This window comes from Erythrolamprus reginae, chromosome 6 (assembly GCF_031021105.1).
Source record: "Erythrolamprus reginae isolate rEryReg1 chromosome 6, rEryReg1.hap1, whole genome shotgun sequence".
In the NCBI taxonomy this organism is placed as follows: Eukaryota; Metazoa; Chordata; class Lepidosauria; order Squamata; family Dipsadidae; genus Erythrolamprus; species Erythrolamprus reginae.
The window spans coordinates 96,512,186-96,532,034 of NC_091955.1; the positions used below are offsets into that span (position 1 = coordinate 96,512,186).

The following is a 19,849-nucleotide window of genomic DNA, read 5'->3' on the forward strand; positions in this document are numbered from 1 at the left end:
CCTGATTCTTGACAAATGTGTCTTTTTCTTTTATGTACACGGAGAGCATCTGCACCAAAGATAAATTCCTTGTGTGTCCAATCACACTTGGCGAATAAAGAATTCAATTCTATTAAATTCTATGCAAGATTTCAATAAAACTTTAATCTACCACCACCACCATCATCATCATCATTATTATTGGAGAATTCTGGTAGTTGAAGTCCACCAGTTTTAAATCGCCAAGTTTGAAGACCTCTGGTCTAAGATTAAAGGTTTGGGGGGGGGAGAGAAATTGGAGGACTTTTTAAAAAAATGTATAACCCCCACCCACCCCAGGCATTGCGTTGTAAGGGATGGCAGATAGAGACGGCCTTAGCAAGCAGTTGAGCCGGGTAGGAACGAATATTCCCCCGGAACTTCCGTTTCCGGTCTTCGGTTGGGAGTGGGGAACGCTTTGGACGGACGGACAAAGATGGCGGCGCCCAGCCCCTTGGCGGTTGCTGCTGCTGTTGCTGCTGCCCCGGGCAACGAGAGCGGCGCCCTAGCGACCAAGCCCAAGTCCCCGGCCATCACGCCGCAGAAGGTGCGGGAGATGATCGACGAAGGGATCGCCCCGGAGGAAGCCGGCCAGGACAGGTGAGAACGGCGGGACACGGAGCACGCCAGCCGGCAGCCCGCGCGTGGCTTAGGTCCCCCGGCGGAGGGGAAGGCGGCGGGTTGAGGTCGGAGGAGAGGCGGGTTCTGGGCCTTGGGGGGCGGTGGGGGTGTGTGTGGAGGCGGTGGGGGGGTTATGGAGACTCCGTCCAACGTTGGTTTCATGGGGGGGGGGTTCAATTAGAGGGACGGTTGGGTCCAGGTGGGGAAGGTGCTGGGCCAGAACCAGGAGACGGTGAGTTCTAGTTCTACCATTGGCATGAAAGCCCGCTGGGTGGCTTTGGGCTAATCACTAGGAGATGGTGAGTTCTAATATCGCTTTAGGCATGAAAGAGACTGGGGGACTTTGGGCCAATCAGCAGGAGATGGTGAGTTCTAGTCCTGCCTTACTCTTGAAAGCTGGCTAGGTGTCTTTGAGCCAATCACCAGAAACAGTGAGTTCTAGTCCTAGTTTGGCCCAATCCCAAAGTGATAGTGAATTCTAGTCGTGATTTACTCATGAAAGCTGACTGGGTGACTTTGGGCCAATCACCAGGAGACAGTGAATTTTAGTCTCCCTTATTGTTGAAAGCTGGCTAGGTGTCTTTGAGCCAATCACCAGGAAACAGTGAGTTCTAGTTCTAGCTTAACCATGAAAGCCAGTTGGTGACTTTGGCTCAATACCAAAGTGATAGTGAGTTCTAGTCACGATTTATTTATGAAAGCTTTGGGCCAATCACTAGGAGGTGGTGAGTTCTAGTCCCGCCTTAGGTATGAAAACTGACTGGGTGACTTTGGGCCAATCACCAGGAGACGGTGAGCTCTAGTATCGCCTTAGGCATGAAAGAGGCTGGGGAACTTTGGGCCAATCACCAGGAGACAGTGAGTTTTAGTCTCCCTTATTGTTGAAAGTTGGCTAGGTGTCTTTGAGCCAATCACCATGAGACAATGAGTTCTAGTTCTGGCTTTACCATGAAAGCTAGTTGGTGACTTTGGCCCAAACCCAAGGTGATAGTGAGTTCTAGTCCTGCTTTAGGCATGAAAACTGACTGGGTGACTTTGGGCCAATCACCAGGAGATAGTGAGTTCTAGTTCTGGCTTAGCCTGATTGGTCATTTTGGCCAAATTCCAAGGTGATAGTGAGTTCTAGTTCCGATTTACTCATGACAGCTGATTGGGTGACTTTAGTCTAATCACCAGGAAGTGATGAGTTCTAGTCTAGTTTTGTGTCAGTTAAACACCAACCCTAAGAACAAGGCCTGGGCAGCCTTTCATTTGGAGAGTTTCCATTTCGATTCTGCCCTGAGCAGTGGGGTCAGACTCAATGGCCTTCAAAGGTCCAAGCCCAATTCAAAAATCCTATCACTGTATTCCTTTACCAAAGGTTAGTTTTATACACTTTTAGGGGGTCCTGAAAAGAGGGAGATGGGAGAGAAACTACTACTTCTTTTCCTAAATTGAAAATCATTTCTCTTGCATTTCAGAAAAGATCCCTCGGCCTTCGCTGAAGTGGCCAATGGCTCTCCCCACACCAACGAGCTGCATTTTGAATCCACTAGCAAAGATGCTTTCTTCAGCCGAGTTGAAACATTCACCATATCCTTTGAGTCCCAATTATTTTAAGGCCTATAAATTTAATAAAACTAAACTAAACTTTTGAGGGGGGGGAGCTGAAGTGCCCAGAGGAAACAAAATATACAGTAGTCCTCGACCTATGACCACATTGGAGCCCCAAATTTCCATTGCTAAGCAAGACAGAGAGGCGAAATATCAATCCAATGAATGAATGATTTTTTTTTAAAGTTTATTTTTATTTATTTAAATTTTTTTAAAAAAATTAATTGATTTTTATAATAACAATATATTAATAAAACATGCACAAAACACATAACAATGTGCTCAATGTTCAAAATGCCCACCACCAAACAACATTCATACCCCTCCACCAAAATGGGGGCATATTTTCTATATATCATTTTAAGAGTAACATATCTATTTACATATTACAAAGTAATTCTAATTTATTCTTTATACCTTGGTCTCGAATTCTACTAACCACATGTGCTCTTACCTTGTCCCATTGTCCCATCAGTTCCTGCAGACTATTACCACCTGGGCGCTTTCTATCACTGCTTCTTTTATTTCTCTAAATTCTCCCAATTTGTTCCTTTTAACTAATACTGTACTGCCATTTCCTTTGTAATTGTCCATCGTATATTTAACATCCTATTAGTGTCCCCTTTCACTTCTTTCCAAAAGTTCTGCACTACCTCCAATGAACGAACGAATGAATAAATAAATAAACTAATAAATAAATAATACAACGCACATATTCTATTAAATACCAGTATTTAACAAAATTATTTTTTAAACAAAATGAGTTTCTATAATCTTACAATTATTCCATTAATATACTCTCTAGTTTTGTATTTTTCTTGTTTGTAAACATTCATAAAATAGGTTCCAAATTTTATAATATTCTTGAGTGGCTTTCCTTAACACCCACCACTGTCTCAAGTGGGCAGGCAAACCCCACGAGCTGTCGCCCCTGATCTGCGCCAAGTACGGCTGGACCAACGTAGAATGCGACATGTTGAAATGCTCCAGCTGCCAAGCCTACCTCTGCGCCAGTCTGCAGCTGTCGTTCGACTTCAGCAAATGTAAGCTTGTTTGGGGTTTGCACATCTGGAAGGCAAATGGAAACGGGATTTATTGGTTGGTGGGCTGGCTGGTTGGTTTGGTCAACTTGGCACGCAGTAACTCTGGATGCTTTGCGTGCAGCTTGCGATTCGTGGCATTTGGGGTAAAGATTAAAAAAAGACTACATGGGTTTTGGGGAGGGTTTTTTAAAAGAAAATTAGTAAGCTTGAGTAAGCTTACTCAAGAACTACAGGATAAAGATAACAAGGAATTCCATAATACCTGGGACAGGTGGTATGTCTGGATAACAAAAAAAAAAGTATACAAGTATTTAAAATTTTGATTGTGAATACACACTCAAATGAAAACGGAGAAAAATTGAGATAAACAAATGTAAATATAGTTAAATGAACCACTATACCACAGAATAAATATAGTTGAAACGAAAAGAAACATAGAGAAATAGATATTGATAATATAAGGAGACTAACGTGCACTAATAAGTAGGAATTGAAATGGTTGCAAATGAATAAGCTGAAAATAATATCCTGTTATATAGCAGGTGTTCACTCTAAGTTCTGACACCAAAGCTACTTAATGTATAAAGCATAATGCTTTATTTTGTCCTGTCTGTATGTGTGTATGCTTTCTTTTTATGTTGTCTTGTTTTTAATCAATGTAAATAACCAATAAAGTTATTTTTTTTAAAAAAAATAGTAAATATACTGCTCAAAAAATAAAGGTAACACTCAGAGAACACATCCTAATATCTGAATGAATGAAATATTCTCCTTGAATCCTTTGTTCTGTACAAAGTTGATTCTGTACAACAGCATGTGAAACTAATTGTCAATCAGTGTTGCTTCCTAAGTGGACAGTTTGATTTCACAAGTTTGATTTACTTGGAGTTGTATTGTGTTATTTAAGTGTCCCCTTTAATTTTTTTTTGAGCAGTGTATATACTGCTTTGTAAAGAGGGAGTTGGAAAAATTTCATATTTGTTTGTTTTTATTTGTTATTTTTAGTTTTTAATAAACAAAGGTCATTCTTTTATATACACTGCACCAAAGACAAATTGCTTGTGTGTCCAATCACACTTGGCCAATACAGAATTCTCTTCTATTTGCTCCTTAGATAAGGAGCGGTGTCTGGAGCTGCAGAAGGCCCTGTTGGGAGCTCACGAAAAATTCTGCTTCTGGCCAGACAGTCCTTGCCCAGGTAAGGAGGGAGAAAGAAACAGCAAGGTTGGGGCCATACCTGGACAATGACGTTTTCCAGCTGTGTAGGCTTACTGACCCTCCACCATTTTCTGTGAAGTAGAATGCTTGGCTGCATAGCTAGAAGTATAACAAGCAGGAAGAGGGAGATTGTGATCCCTTTATATAGAGTGCTGGTAAGACCACATTTGGAATACTGTGTTCAGTTCTGGAGACCTCACCTACAAAAAGATATTGACAAAATTGAACGGGTCCAAAGACGGGCTACAAAAACGGTGGAAGGTCATAAGCATAAAACATATCAGGAAAGACTTCATGAACTCAATCTGTATAGTCTGGAGGACAGAAGGAAAAGGGGGGGACATGATTGAAACGTTTGAATATGTGAAAGGGTGAAATAAGGTTTAGGAGGGAAGTGTTTTTAATAGGAAAGTGAACCCAAGAACAAGGGGGTCCAATCTGAGATTAGTTGGGGGGAAAGATCAGAAGCAATGTGAGAAAATATTATTTGACTGAAAGAGTAGTAGATGCTTGGAACAAACTTCCAGCAGACGTGGTTGGTAAATTCACAGTCACTGAATTGAAACATGCCTGGGATAAACATAGATCCATCCTAAGATAAAATACAGGAAATAGTATAAGGTCAGACTAGGAGGTCTTTTTGCTGTCAATCTTCTAGGTTTCTATGTTTCTAAGTGGGGGGGGGGGGCATTCTCACAGCCACAGAAACTTTGGGCTTCATTTGTGGTCGCAAGTCGAAGACATTTGCTTCTTTTCGGACCAGATCGGTTTTCAGTGCTGCTGGTGGAAGAACCCCGCGCGCTTTTGAACGACTTCCTGCAACGCTTCCATACTCTGCGTCGGCTGCAGCTTCGTCTACCCTCCCTGAAGCCAGACAGCCTCAAAAATGTGGTAAGCTTGTGGAAGAGAAATATGAACACATTATAAGTGCCCGAGATTGAGTGGCGCGTTGGCCTACAGGTGGAGCTCTCGCCTCACATTCAGGGCTTGTGAGTTCAATCCTAGGTAGAGGCAAATATTTCTCTCTGGATGCAATGAGAATATACGAGGGTTATCTGGAAAGTAAGGTCACAAGGCCCGTAGCTCTCACGGGGAATGTTCGCAGGGGAAGTTGGTGTGACTATCGTGTAGCGGGAAGCCAGCAGAAGAGACCGAGCAATGCCAGTGGTCAGTAGATCATCAACTGGCCTTGTGGGGAAGGTTAGAGAGGAGCGTCCTCATTTTGTTTCTCTGGCTGTGGAATTCTGGGAGGTGAAGTCCAAATACCTTCAAGTGGCCAAGGTTGGGAAACACTGGACTAAACAATGCCATCTGGCGGGCCCCAGGGGAAGAGCCTTCTCTGTGGTGGCCCCGGCCCTCTGGAATCAACTCCCCCCCCCCCGGAGATCAGAACCGCCCCCCACCCTTCTTGTCTTTTGTAAGTTACTCAAAACCCACTTTTGTCACCAGGCATGGGGTAACTGAGCTACCCCTAGGCTATTATAGTTTTGTGTATGGTATGACTGAGCTGTATGGTTTTAATGTTATGGGTTTTAGATGTTGTTTTAATGTATTGGATTTGTTATATTGTGAGCCGTCCCGAGTCCTTGGAGAGTGGCGGCATACATATCTAATAAAATAATGAATGAATGAATGAATGAATGAAAGAATGAATGAATGAATCTGGTATGCAAGGAAGAGGATGGTGGTACTCTCCCTCCCTGTTGCTTTTCAAACTTTTTAGCAGGATCCTCCAGCACATCTTCCCACTTCCCAAAATGCCAGAATCCTCCCCCCTCCCCCCGTTTTCATGGAAGCCAATGCAAACAGGACATGAAGAAGAAATGTAGAGGCTGAGAGCCATTTAAGGGGGAGGGTTGAGAGATTGATTTACTGTATTTTTCAGAGTATAATTATTCGGAGCCCCTTAGTTTTGGGGGAGGAATGTATGGAAAAGAATCTGCTTACCAGGTATTCCTCTGGCTAGCATCCTTAGCTGGTCAGCTTCAGCACATTATTTTATCCCCTGGTTAGGGCTTTAAAAAAACTTTATTTGGAAAGAGTAACAATGAAAGAGCTTGCAAGCCAGTGAGAACTGGAAACATCATTAACACCTGGAAAGAAACATTCGGAACAAGTAGAGCAATGGAAAAAACCCTGCAAAGACTTAGGACTTGGAAAACATTCTTTGCAGAGAGTAACAATGAAAGAGCTTGTAATCAGGTAAGAGCTGGGAACATTGTTAGCACCTGGTTAGGGATGGAAAGAAACATTGGGAGCAAGTAGAGCAATGAAAAAAATAAATAAAATAAAACTAAGTAAGTAGGTGTTGTGTTTAATGGATATGTATAAACTGATTGATTGAATTGATTTTTTTCTCCTTTTTTGTGTGTGTGTAAAATTGTTTTAAATGTTTATGTGTTTTGTTTTTAATGTGAATATTTCAATATATATATATATATATATATATATATATATATATATATATATATATGTAGATTGTTCTGAGTTCGGGTTTTGCCCTGTGTAATGTTTTGCATGTCTATGCGACGTTTCGGTAAAATCACATTTACCATCATCAGGCTGGAGTTCCAATCTCTGTGTTTTTGCAAATGAATATTAGCAACTGACATTCCTTCTTAGCATGTAGTGTGGGGGTGGAGATTTGCTTTGAATGTAACCATGATTACACCAACCAATCAGATCACGGAAGCATAGTCACCCAATCTATTTGCTACATTCAAAGCAAATCTCCACCCCCACACTACATGCTAAGAAGGAATGTCAGTTGCTAATATTCATTTGCAAAAACACAGAGATTGGAACTCCAGCCTGATGATGGTAAATGTGATTTTACCGAAACGTCGCATAGACATGCAAAACATTACACAGGGCAAAACCCGAACTCAGAACAATCTACATACATATACCCGTGAAAATTTACGAAAACAATATATATATATATATATATATATATATATATATATATATATATATATATTAAGAATAAGAAAAAAACCCATAAAGACAGGGTTTGGAAAACATTCTTTGCAGAGAGTAACAATGAAAGAGCCGGCAAGGTCGGAACTGGGAAGATCGTTAGCACCTGGTTAGGGCTGGGGGGAAAAGTATAAGACTCACCCAAATTATCAGCCCCTTTTAGGGAGGAAAAAGGAGCGTCTTATACTCCGAAAAATACAGTAGTTCTTGTTTGCTTCTCAGGCCTTGACAGAAGAGAAGGTCAGCTTTCTATTGCAATTGATTGAGGAAGAGGATGAGGAAGAGGAGCCGGAGAACTGCAAAAGCGAAGGAGGCGAGAAGACGTCGGCCAAGCGGCCTTCCGATCCCCTTCAGGTCCACATCACCGCTTCCATCCTGGCCCTCTGTGGTTGGACTGGCAGGTAAGTGGAAAATTAGAATCATGGATTGGCGGGCCCGGGGGGGGTGTCTGATTTTTTTTAAAAAAATTGTGTCCCAAACTATCCTTTATTTTGAAGTCTCCGGTAAAATAAAAACCCTTCGGAAACTGGATTTATCATCATTGTCTTTTAACGACCTCTTTGCGGGGGGGATATATATATGGGTATATCACCCATTTCCTCCCACTTAAGGCTGTATGACTGTAACTTGTTGCTTGTATCCTTAAGATTTTTTATTAATATTGATTGTTTCCTCATTGCTTATTTGACTCCTATGATAATAATTAAATGTTGTACCACATGATTCTTGACAAATGTGTCTTTTCTTTTATGTACACTGAGAGCATCTGCACCAAAGACAAATTCCTTGTGTCTCCAATCATACTTGGCCAATAAAAAATTCTATTCTCTCTCTCTCTCTTTCTCTCTCTCTCTCTCTCTCTCTCTCTCTCTTTCTTTCTCTATCTATCTATCTATCTATCTATTTATATATACTGCTCGAAAAAATAAAGGGAACACTAAAATAACACATCTTAGATCTGAATCAGTGAAATATTCTCACTGAATACTTAGAGTTATATTCTGTTTTTTAAATGTTCCCTTTATCTTTTTGAGCAGTGTATATATAATAATCAATGCATATACCTTAAAATATATCAGTGTGTGTGTGTGTAAATTGTGGAGAAAGAATAAAATTCACCAAAAAGGGTTGATTTTTGGTGTGTGCTTGGTGCCTCCTTCCCAGCCCTCCCTCTGGACCCATCCACCTGCCCATGATCAGCTGCAGCCGATGCGTCAGGAAAGTGGGGCTGTGGAGCTTCCACCAGATGGAGTCCGCGGAGAGCGAGCTGGAGATCCCCGCCAACGCTGCCCCCCCTGCAGCCGAGAGGCTCTCCCTGGGGCCCACCTCCCCACGACGGATGATCACCCGGAGCCAGGACACCAGCGCTCCCCCGGGCTCGGAGCAGGTAACACCGCCGGACGCTGGAGGCCCAATTTCTGAGGGATTGGGGGGGGCAGATGCTGTGGCTCTTAATCTTGAAGTCTAGGGAGATTCTCTTTTTTTTTTTGGAAAGCATGCATGCACAGGAAGCAAAATGATGAGAGGATGCGCACACACCCCGGAGAGATTTTGCTTCTGCGCATGAGCAGGAAGCAAACTCTCATGAGAGGATGCGCGCCTGTGTGAGGTTTCCATGATTTTTTTACTTCCACACATGCACAGGAGCAAAAACCTGCTGAAATCTCACACGGGCACGCATCTTCTCACGGGATTTTGCTTCCTGCGCATGGTAGCGGTGGCAAGTAGCAACCTCCGCCTGCCCCTGCCTCTCCCTCAGCTTCTGGGTTGACCCCGTGTCGCCTTCTTCCTTCCCTGCAGCACGAGAAGAGTCCGTCCCCCGTGATCAGCCGCGTGCGGGGCGGAGACAGCTTCAGCGAGCGCCCCGAGGCCGAAGCCGCCAGCCCCACCACCCGCAGCCGGCCTGTGACCCGCAGCATGGGCCATGGGGAAGCCTGTGGCCCGGGAGCCGAAGTCCCATCCAGCCCCCACCGGAAAGCCAAGCGGCCACGGCTGTACTCCTCCAGCAGTTCGGTGAGCGGGCCTGATTCTTTCTTTTATATATAGAAGAATAGAATTTTTATTGGCCAAGTGTGATTGGACACACAAGGAATTTGTCTTGGTGCAGATGCTCTCAGCGTACATAAAATAAAATATACATTTGTCAAGAATCATGTGGTACAACACTTAATGATTGTCATAGGGGTCAAATAAGCAATGAAGAAGCAATACTATTAATAAAAATCTTAGGATACAAGCAACAAGTTACAGTCATACAGTCAACATGGGAGGAAATGGGTGATAGGAATGATGAGAAAAACTAGTACAATTTAGTAGAAAGTCTGACAGTGTTGAGAGAATTATTTGTTTAGCAGAGTGATGGCATTCGGGAAAAAACTGTTCTTGTGTCTAGTTGTCTTGGTGTGCAGGGCTCTGTAGCGACGTTTTGAGGGTAGGAGTTGAAATAGTTTGTGTCCAGGATGTGAGGGGTCAGTCAATATTTTCCCCGCCCTCTTTTTGACTCGGGCAGTCTACAGGTCCTCAATGGAAGGCAGGTTGGCAGCCATTGTTTTTTCAGCAGTTCTGATTCTCCTCTGAATATAATATATATACTGTATATATATTATATTCTTTCTTCGGAGTCTTCAGAGAGGGGTGGCATACAAATCTAATAAATTATTATTATTATTATTAATATATATATATGTGTGTGTATATATATATATATATATATATATATATATATATATATATATATATATAATTTTTAAAAATACACAAAAGAAAAAACAAACGAATAAGACATTATACAACACAAAACAAAAACGGATCTGATATACATACATTTATACCTTTAAGGTTATTTTACGGTACATATATCAACTAGTATTTTATGATTATTTTACTATTTTTACTATTTCTAGGTAATTATAATCTATGTTATCTCTAAGGATCTTAATTATAACATTATTATATATTAAATAATAACGTTATAATTAAAATCCTTAGAGCTCTATAGATTATAATGACAGTAGAAATAGGTAAAAAATAGTAAAATATATACATTATGTTCCTAAGTATTGATATAATCCAGTATTATATCCATCTGAGGGTGCCTAATTCTTTCACTTATTTATTTTGTATCGCACTTTTGTTACTTTTATAAAAACAAGTCTGCTACAGCAAATATATTGAATCCTCTTTTTCTCCACAACAACCCTGTGAGGTGGGTTGGGGGTGATAGAGTGGGAGGGATTGGCACAAGGTCACCCAGCTGGCTTTCATGCCTAAGGCAGGACTATAACTCCCCTTCTCCGGGTGATTGTCTCAAGTCACACAAATGGGTTTCAAGGCTAAGGCAGGACGAGAACTCCCTTTCTTCTGATGAGTGGCCCCAATCATTCAGCTGGCCTTTAATTTAATTTAATCTAATTTATTAGATTTGTATGCCGCCCCCTCTGAAAATTCGGGGCGGCTCACAACAACAATAAATACAGTAAACAATAATACAAATCCAATTAATAAAAGTAGAATTTAAACCCCTTAATATTAAAAACAATCAATGCGACACAGTCATACTATTCTCAAGTGCTATAGTCAGAAGAGAGGGGGGAGTTAATCGCACAGGGGAGTCTTTAACATCTTGCGGAAGAGAGGGAGGGTGGGGGCAATTTAAATCTCATGGGGAGTTGATTCCAGAGGGCCAGGGCCGCCACAGAGAAGGCTCTTCCCCTGGGGCCCGGCGGACGACATTGTTTAGTCGATGGGACCTGGAGAAGGCCAACTCTATGGGACCTAATCGGTCGCTGAAGACAGTCTCAGAGATATTCTGGTCCGATGCCATGTAGAGCTTTATAGGTCATAACCAACACTTTGAATTGTGACCGGAAGCTGATCGGCAGCCAGTGCAGACTGCGGAGTGTTGGTGAGACATGGGCATACCTAGGGAGGCCCATGGTAGCTCTTGCGGTCACATTCTGCACGATCTGAAGTTTCCAAACACTCTTCAGAGGTAGCCCCATGTAGAGAGCGTTGCAGTAGTCAAACCTTGAGGTGATGAGGGCATGAGTGACTGTGAGCAGTGACTCCCGGTCCAGATAGGGCCGCAACTGGTGCACCAGGCGAACCTGTGTAAACCCCCCCTCGCCACAGCTGAAAGATGGTTCTCTAATGTTAGCTATGGGTCGAGGAGGACGCCCAAGTTGCGGACCCTCTCCAAGGGGGTCATTAATTCCCCCCTGCAGGGTAATGGACGGGACAGATGGAATTGTCCTTGGGAGGCAAGACCCACAGCCACTCCGTCTTATCAGGGTTGAGTTTGAGCCTATTGACACCCATCCAGACCCCAACAGCCTCCAGGCACCGACTCATCACTTCCACTGCTTCACTGACTGCACATGGGGTGGAGATGTATAACTGGGTATCATCAGCATACTGATGACACCTCACCCCATGCCCTTGGATGATCTCACCCAGCGGTTTCATGTAGATATTAAATAGCATTCATAGTTAAGGCGGGACTAGCAGTCCCAGTATCCTGGTGATTGGCCCAAGGTCACTCAGCTGGCTTTCATGCCTAAGGCAGGTCTAGAACCCACCACTTCCTGATGATTGCTCCAAGTGACTCAGCTGGCTTTCATAGCTAAGGTGTGACTAGAATTCACCTGGTGATTGTGCCAGGGACACTCAATCAGCTTTCATGCCTAGCATTGGGGCAGGAACCATGGCAAGACTGTTTATTCCAGTGCCGTCGTAACTTTGAACTGTCACTGAATGAATGGTTGCAAGTTGAGGACCACCAGTACGAAAGACTGGAATCAAAATCTGAGCTCCGGTCAAGGAGGAGATAAAGAAACTCAAGATAGTCTCACCTTGGTTTTCTTCGGGGACGGAAGGAAATTTGAGCAGCTCGAGCTCTTGTTTTTATGTCCAAAAAGCTTAAGGTCTGTTTCCTATTGAATCGCGGTAGATTCAATAATACAGAAAGAGCATCGCAGGGTGAAAAAAGCCAAAGGCCTTACTTTATTAGTGAAGAATTAGTGTGCAATAGGGTTGACATTCCTGGAGGCGTCTGTAATATGGTAAATGATTTAGCTTTACTAGATAAATGGTCAAAGCAATGGAAACAGTTTAATGCTTCCAAATGTAAAATAATGCACTTGGGGAAAAGGAATCCTCAATCTGAGTATTGCATTGCCAGTTCTGTGCTAGCAAAAACTTCAGAAGAGTAGGATTTAGGGGTAGTGATTTCTGACAGTCTCAAAATGGGTGAGCAGTGTGGTCGGGCGGTAGGGAAAGCAAGTAGCATGCTTGGCTGCATAGCTAGAGGTATAACAAGCAGGAAGAGGGAGATTGTGATCCCGCTGTATAGAGCACTGGTGAGACCACATTTGGAATAATACTGTGTTCAGTTCTGGAGACCTCACCTACAAAAAGATATTGACAAAATTGAACGGGTCCAAAGACGGGCTACAAAAACGGTGGAATAAAACTATCAGGAAAGACTTCATGAACTCCATCTGTATAGTCTGGAGGACAGAAGGGAAAGGGGGGACATGATAGAAATATTTAAATATGTGTAAGGGTTAAATAAGGTTCAGGAGGGAAGTGTTTTTCATAGGAAAGTGAACCCAAGAACAAGGGGGCACAATCTGAGGTTAGTTGGGGGAAAGTTTAGAAGTAATGTGAGAAAATATTATTTGACTGAAAGAGCAGTAGATCCTTGGAACAAACCTCCAGCAGACGTGGTTGGTCAATCCACAGGAACTGAATTTAAACATGCCTGGAATAAACATACAGTATATCCATCCTAAGATAAAATACAGGAAATAGTATAAGGGCAGATTAGATGGACCAGGAGGTCTTTTTCTGCCATCAATCTTCTGTGTTTCTATGTTTCTAAGAGGCCATGAAGCCAAAAGAAGAAAAAGAATCAACTTACCCTAATTTATCCTAAAACGTAGACATGTGCTAACTTATTAATCCTAACTGATTTCACACAGCACTTTTTATAATAATCTGTTTTCTATGACCTAATGCAGTTAATAGACATGCGCAGTTCTTCATGATGTTGTAATCCATGAGCCTGCCAACATCATAGATAAGGCTGCAGGTATTGAGATAGATGTTTAAAGAAAGCTTGTGAGAAGCTAGATAAAAGAATGTGTTTAATGGTGCCAGCCCGAACTCCCATCTTTTCTCATGCTCTCATTCAAAACTGCCCATTTCTGTGAACATGAACTTTCCCTGAATTTTCCAGGCCTACCAGAAATCTGTAATTGCAAAGCCTGAGCAAAACTCATACTAACTTATAGTAACAGCATAATGGGAACTAATAAATAAATATTCCACGTGCGGTTTCCGGCATATCTGAGCATGCCCATCCATATGACCTTTGATCCGCAAAAGGAATATTACAGTTTCCTGACCTGACTTACCTCAAAAGGCTATAGACCTAATTCAGGAATCGCCAAACTTAGCCAAACTTAGCCATTTTAACTCCCAGGATTCCTCAGCCAGTGTGGATAATTGTTACTTCAGACGTACTTCAATTTTCAATTCAATTTATTAGATTTGTATGCCGCCCCTCTCCGAAGACTCTAGAGAATAGAAATTTGGAACTAAAAGAAAGACGATTGGTTAGAAAGATAAAAAAAGGGATACTGAAGTAAGATCAATGAAAATATACTGTATATATTATATATAATAATAGTTATAGTGGTGATAGGGATTGAGCATGGTAAGAATTATAAAGCAGGTATGTCCCACACTGTCCAATGCTTTTAAATATTTATGTTTGTATGATTGTGTTAAAATAAAGAAATATTTTTAATTAAAAAAGACAGGTGAAAAAAACATATAAAAAATTCCTCCTGGATGGCAAAATGGGAAATGTCTAAAGCAGAAGTTTTCAAACTTGGTGACTTTAATACATGTGGACTTCAACTTTCTGTATCACTTGCCACCAAACACCACCATCATACAGTGATACCTCATCTTACGAACTTAATTGGTTCCGGGACGAGATTTGTAAGGTGAAAAGTTTGTAAGACGAAACAATGTTTCCCATAGGAATCAATGGAAAAGCGATTAATGCGTGCAAGTCCAAAACTCACCCCTTTTGCCAGACGAAGTGCCCGTTTTTGCGCTGCTGGGATTCCCCTGAGGCTCCCCTCCATGGGAAACCCCATCTCCGGACTTCCGTGTTTTTGTGATGCTGCAGGGGAATCCCAGCAGCACAAAAACGGGTGCTTCGCTGGCAACGGAAGTCCGGAGGTGGGGCTTCCCAGCGAGGGGAGCCTCAGCGAAATTGCAGCATCGCAAAAACACAGAAGTCCTCGAAACCCCACCTCTGGACTTCCGTTCCCAGTGAAGCGCCCGTTTTTGCGCTACTGGGATTCCCCTGCTGGGATTCCCCCGCAGCATCGCAAAAACACGGAAGTCCGGAGGTGGTGTTTCCCAGGGAGGGGAGCCTCAGGGGAATCCCAGCAGCGCAAAAATGGGCACTTCCCTGGCAACAGAAGTCCGGAGGCGTGGGGGCATCCCAGTGGCGGCGGCTTGGGTTTGTAAGGTGAAAATAGTTTGGAAGAAGAGGCAAAAAAATCTTAAACCCCGGGTTTGTATCTCAAAAAGTTTGTATGACGGGGGGTTTGTAAGACGAGGTATCACTGTATCTCTATTCCATCTTCTCTTCTGCGGATTAAGGTCCTGCTTTCAACTTGCTTGATAGAACTTGATAGATCTATCTTGGTGGATCTTCTCTGGATGCGCTCTAGTTGTTTGCCTTCTGGTGTCCAGGTGTCTAGAACTGGACACAGAACTCCCAGTGTGATCTGACCAGGGATAGCCGATTTCTGCGATCTCTTGCACTTTATGTTCTTCATAATCCCAAAATCCCTATTTGTCTTTTGGCTGAATCACCCCCACTGGCTCGCCTGGATCACGAGTGTGACCTAGTCCATCAGGAATCTGGCAGCACCTGTTGTGATGAACCCATGACTCATTCCCCAGTTACCTTCTTCCCTGTCCACTTCCTCCACCAAACTCCATGGTTTTTTTCCTTCCCGTTTTAGAAAGCTTTCTGTGTATCACTTTAGGCCAGAGATCTTCTAACTTGGCGACTTGAAGACTTGTGGACTTCAACTCCCAGAATTCTACAGCAAGCCAGAGAATTCTGGGAGTTGAAGTGGGTGGAAAGATCTCACCCATATAGTTCCAACTGGCCAGTAGTTCAGTTAGGTTCTTCCCATCACATGCCTACAGTAGGCTTTGGAGGTCAACCCCCAGATTTCTCAACCAATTAGAAGTTGAAGTCCCAATACAAGAAGAATGGAGGTCGGTTTGAGGAAGACTAAGTAGATACTGTACCTTCTCGTTCAATCTCCTGTTTCATTTTTGTCTTTACTACATCTCAGATCAAAAGCTTGGTCAGGTCCATCCAAGAACTATTGGTCCAATTAAAGATCATTTATGGAGCTTGTTGGAATATTTAGTGACCCCTCGCACCCTGGACATTAATTGTTTCAAAAGTCTCTTTAAAGCACCATGCACCAAGTCAACTAGACACAAGGACAGTTTTCCCAAACGCCATCACTCTGCTAAACAAATAATTCCCTCACCACTGTTAAACTATTCACTTAGTCTGCACTACTATGACTATTAGTCTTCTCATCATATCACCCATCATCTCCTCCCACTAATAACTGTATGACCATAACTTGTTGCTTGTATCCTTACGATTTATATTAATGTTGATTATTTCCTGATTGCTTATTATACCCTGTGACAATCATTGTGTTGTGTCTCATGATTCTTGACAAATGTCTCTTTTCTTTTATGTACACTGAGAGCATAAAAGTTGATAGCTAATAACTAATGGTACTATTAGTCTTCTCATCGTTTGATCACTCATCTTTTCCCACTTAGGACAGTATTATCTCAGGGACCGCCTTCTGCTGCATGAATCCCAGCGACCAGTTAGGTCCCACAGAGTGGGTCTTCTCCGGGTCCCGTCAACTAAACAATGTCGCTTGGCGGGACCCAGGGGAAGAGCCTTCTCTGTGGCGGCCCCGGCCCTCTGGAACCAACTCCCCCCAGAGATTAGAATTGCCCCCACCCTCCTTGCCTTTCGTAAGCTGCTTAAAACCCACCACTGCCGCCAGGGAATTGAGATACTCTTTCCCCCTAGGCCTTTACAATTTTATGCATGGTTTGTCTGTATGTATGTTTGGTTTTACAATAAGGGTTTTTAACTGTTTTTAGTATTGGATTATTATTATATGCTTTTTTGTTATTGCTGTTAGCCGCGCCGAACCTCCCGAGAGGGGCGGCATACAAATCCAATAAATAAATAAATAAATGACTGCTGCTTGTATCTTTATGATTTGTATTGACTGGTTCCTAATATAATTTGATTGCTTATTGTACTCTATAACTAACAAGTGTTAGAAACATAGAAGTCTGACGGCAGAAAAAGACCTCATGGTCTATCTAGTCTGCCCTTATACTATTTTCTGTATTTTATCTTAGGATGGATATATGTTTATCCCAGGCATGTTTAAATTCAGTTACTGTGGATTTATCTACCACGTCTGCTGGAAGTTTGTTCCAAGGATCTACTACTCTTTCAGTAAAGTGTTGAGTGTTGTATCTCATGATTCTTGACAAATGTCTCTTTTCTTTTATGTACACTGAGAGCATCTGCACCAAAGAGAAATTCCTTGTGTTTCTAAACACACTTTGCCAATAAAGAATTCTATTATATTCTGTTCTATTCCATTTCTATTTCTATTCTCAATAGACTCTATTCTATTCTATTCTATTCTCAATAAAAATTCTATTTATTCTGTTCATGAACACTGAGAGCATCTGCACCAAAGGCAAATTCCTTGTGTTTCTAGTCACACGGCCAATAAAGAATTCTATTCCATTCCATTCCATTTCTATTTCTATTCCCAATAAATACTCTATTCTATTCCATTCTATTCTCAATAAAGATTCTATTTATTATGTTCATGTACACTGAGAGCATCTGCACCAAAGGCAAATTCCTTGTGTGACCAATCACACTTGGCCAATAAAGAATTATGTTCTGTTCTGTTCTATTTTATTCTACTATTCTATTTTATTCTATATATGAACATCTGAATTTACTTCGCTTAGGTCAGCCGTCTGCAAACTTGGCCACTTTTAAGTCATGTGGTCTTCAACTCAGGACGGCTGGATGAGGAATTCTGGGAGTCAAAGCCCACAAGTCTTAATAAGTTGCCATGTTTGGAGACCTGTCTCTTAGGCAAAGATGAGCTAATCCTTTACCCGGCTTAATCTGGTTGTGTGAACACAGGCTGTTTTTCCTCCCCCTAACAGGATTCATCGACCCGGGTTTACTTTGACCCCCTGGCCCAGCACCGCGACTGGTGCCCGTGGGTCAGCGAGGTGAAGGAATTGGCAGGGCTTGGACCCAAAGGGGACTCCCCGGAGGAGAAGGGAGACCATGGCTGGCAGGCGGTCCTGAAAGTTCTCCAGGCTTCTAGGAAGTCGGAAAAGCCATCTCATCTGGAATCCGAGGTGAGACAGACCACCCATGGACCTAAAACCCTGGCAGCGTTGAGACTTGTGGACTTCAACTCCCAGAATTCCCCAGTTTTAACTCCGCCCCCAGTTCCTGCCACTCCTGCAGACACATATTGTAAAATTGCACTGGTTGCCGATCAGTTTCTGGTCACAATTCAAAGTGCTGGTAATGACCTATAAAGCCCTTCATGGCACCAGACCAGATTACCTCTGGGACCACCACCTGCTGCATGAATCCCAGCGGCCAATTAGGTCCCACAGAGCGGGTCTTCTCCGGGTCCCATCGACTAAACAGTGCCGTTTGGCGGGACCCAGAAGAAGAGCCTTCTCTGTGGCTGCCCCGGCCCTCTGGAATCGACTGCGCCCAGAGATTCGAATTGCCCCTACTCTTCCCGCCTTCCGCAAGATGTTGAAGACCTATCTATGTCGCCAGGCATGGGGGGGGATAACTATCTTCTCCCTCCCCAGCACCACCTTTTTTCTGAGTGTAATATATGAGAATGGTGTGGTTGCGTAGTAATGATCGTTTTTTAATATTTATGGGTTTTAAATTGCTTTTAACTTATATTGGATTTGTACTTTGTATATTGTATTGCTGTTGTTGTGAGCCGCCCCGAGTCTTCAGAGAGGGGCGGCATACAAATCTAATAAAACTTAAACTTATACAGTGCCAACTAGCCCCAGCCCTGGTCCAGTTTAATTTCTAGGTTCAGACAAGCCCATGCATCTCCAAGAGGTCAATGTTGAAAAACGCCGGACAAAGTTCGTCCAAATCCAGTCTTTTTTAGCTCAAGTGGCGAAAGAACATGTGCATGCGCTATTGTGCATGCGCAAGTGCACATACCCATAATTCAATGCCTGGGGAGGGCGAAAACAGCTTCCAGGGGGCAGCAAGTAGCTGGCTGGGGAACTCTGGGAGTTGAAGTCACTTTACTAGATAAATGGTCAAAGCAATGGAAACTGCAGTTTAATGTTTCCAAATGTAAAATAATGCACTCTCACCCGTCCCTCTCCTCCCCACTGCAGAGTCTCTCAACTAAATCCCACAAAGTCTTCCAGATTTTCCGCCAGTGGGAAGGCGCCTGCTCCTCCTGAAGACCCGGAGGCGGCGGCCAGACGGGGCAAAGCAGGCTGAACAGGACCCCCGCCGTTCGGTTAGCAGGAGGGAACGCCACGTAAACGAAGAGACCCAGGGAGAAAGGGTTAGATACCGCCTCCCCGCTGCCACTTTCTCCCCATGGGCAAAAGCACAGGGCGGTTGGCCCGTCTCCCATCGAAGAAGGTGCCTTACCTGCAGAGCGGATGCCGGGGGCGGGGGGACACCTGAGCATTTCTGCAAGCCTTTGTGCTAGTCCCCAGCTGCCCGGAGACCTCTAACACCTGAGCCCAGACAAATTCCCAGCTTAAATTGAGCTTAGATCTGTTCCGGCGACAATTTGGAGAAAATCTCTCCCCACATAGGAAATGTTTGGGTTGCGCTTGGGTCTTCCTTGCTCCCCCTTCTCTGCAAGGAGGAACGGGGGTGTCTGTAGAATTTGTTTGGGGGGGTGGGTGGACCTGATTTGACATTCTTGGCATCAGCACAAATATCGGCCCCTGGCACTCCACCGGGGCCCGACATCTCCGTTACTTGGGATTCGGTGGCGTGAAAATGCGTAGACTACTCGGGGCTCAAATTGAGTCGAAACCCGAACTCGGGGTTCCGCTAGAATGGAAGTGGAACATTTATGGACTTTTATCTCGAGATGGAAAAGAGAAAGACCTCTCCCAGAATTCATTGTGACGGTCTGCTCATCCGGCCAATAAAAACGAAAGAATTAACGCTC

The 19,849-nt window shown here is 43.3% G+C and overlaps 1 protein-coding gene across 1 annotated transcript; it reads left to right on the forward strand.

Moving 5' to 3' along the window:
• Nucleotides 1-325: 325 nt before the first annotated feature.
• ZC3HC1 (zinc finger C3HC-type containing 1) lies at nt 326-19,849 on the forward strand. Its single transcript, XM_070754496.1, has 10 exons — nt 326-618; nt 2,100-2,211; nt 3,125-3,275; nt 4,390-4,473; nt 5,257-5,384; nt 7,695-7,873; nt 8,637-8,859; nt 9,273-9,485; nt 17,817-18,017; nt 19,050-19,849. Exons 1-10 carry the CDS (start codon nt 455-457, stop codon nt 19,116-19,118), a joined length of 1,524 nt encoding a protein of 507 aa, XP_070610597.1. The 5' UTR covers nt 326-454; the 3' UTR covers nt 19,119-19,849.

Excerpts from the sequence above, each read along its gene's own strand:
- ZC3HC1 (XM_070754496.1), top strand. The coding sequence starts at position 455 with ATGGCGGCGCCCAGCCCCTTGGCGGTTGCTGCTGCTGTTGCTGCTGCC. Across the intron at positions 3,276-4,389 it reads GTCGTTCGACTTCAGCAAAT|ATAAGGAGCGGTGTCTGGAG; the intron begins GTAAGCTTGTTT and ends TTTGCTCCTTAG. Across the intron at positions 4,474-5,256 it reads GCCAGACAGTCCTTGCCCAG|ATCGGTTTTCAGTGCTGCTG; the intron begins GTAAGGAGGGAG and ends TTTTCGGACCAG.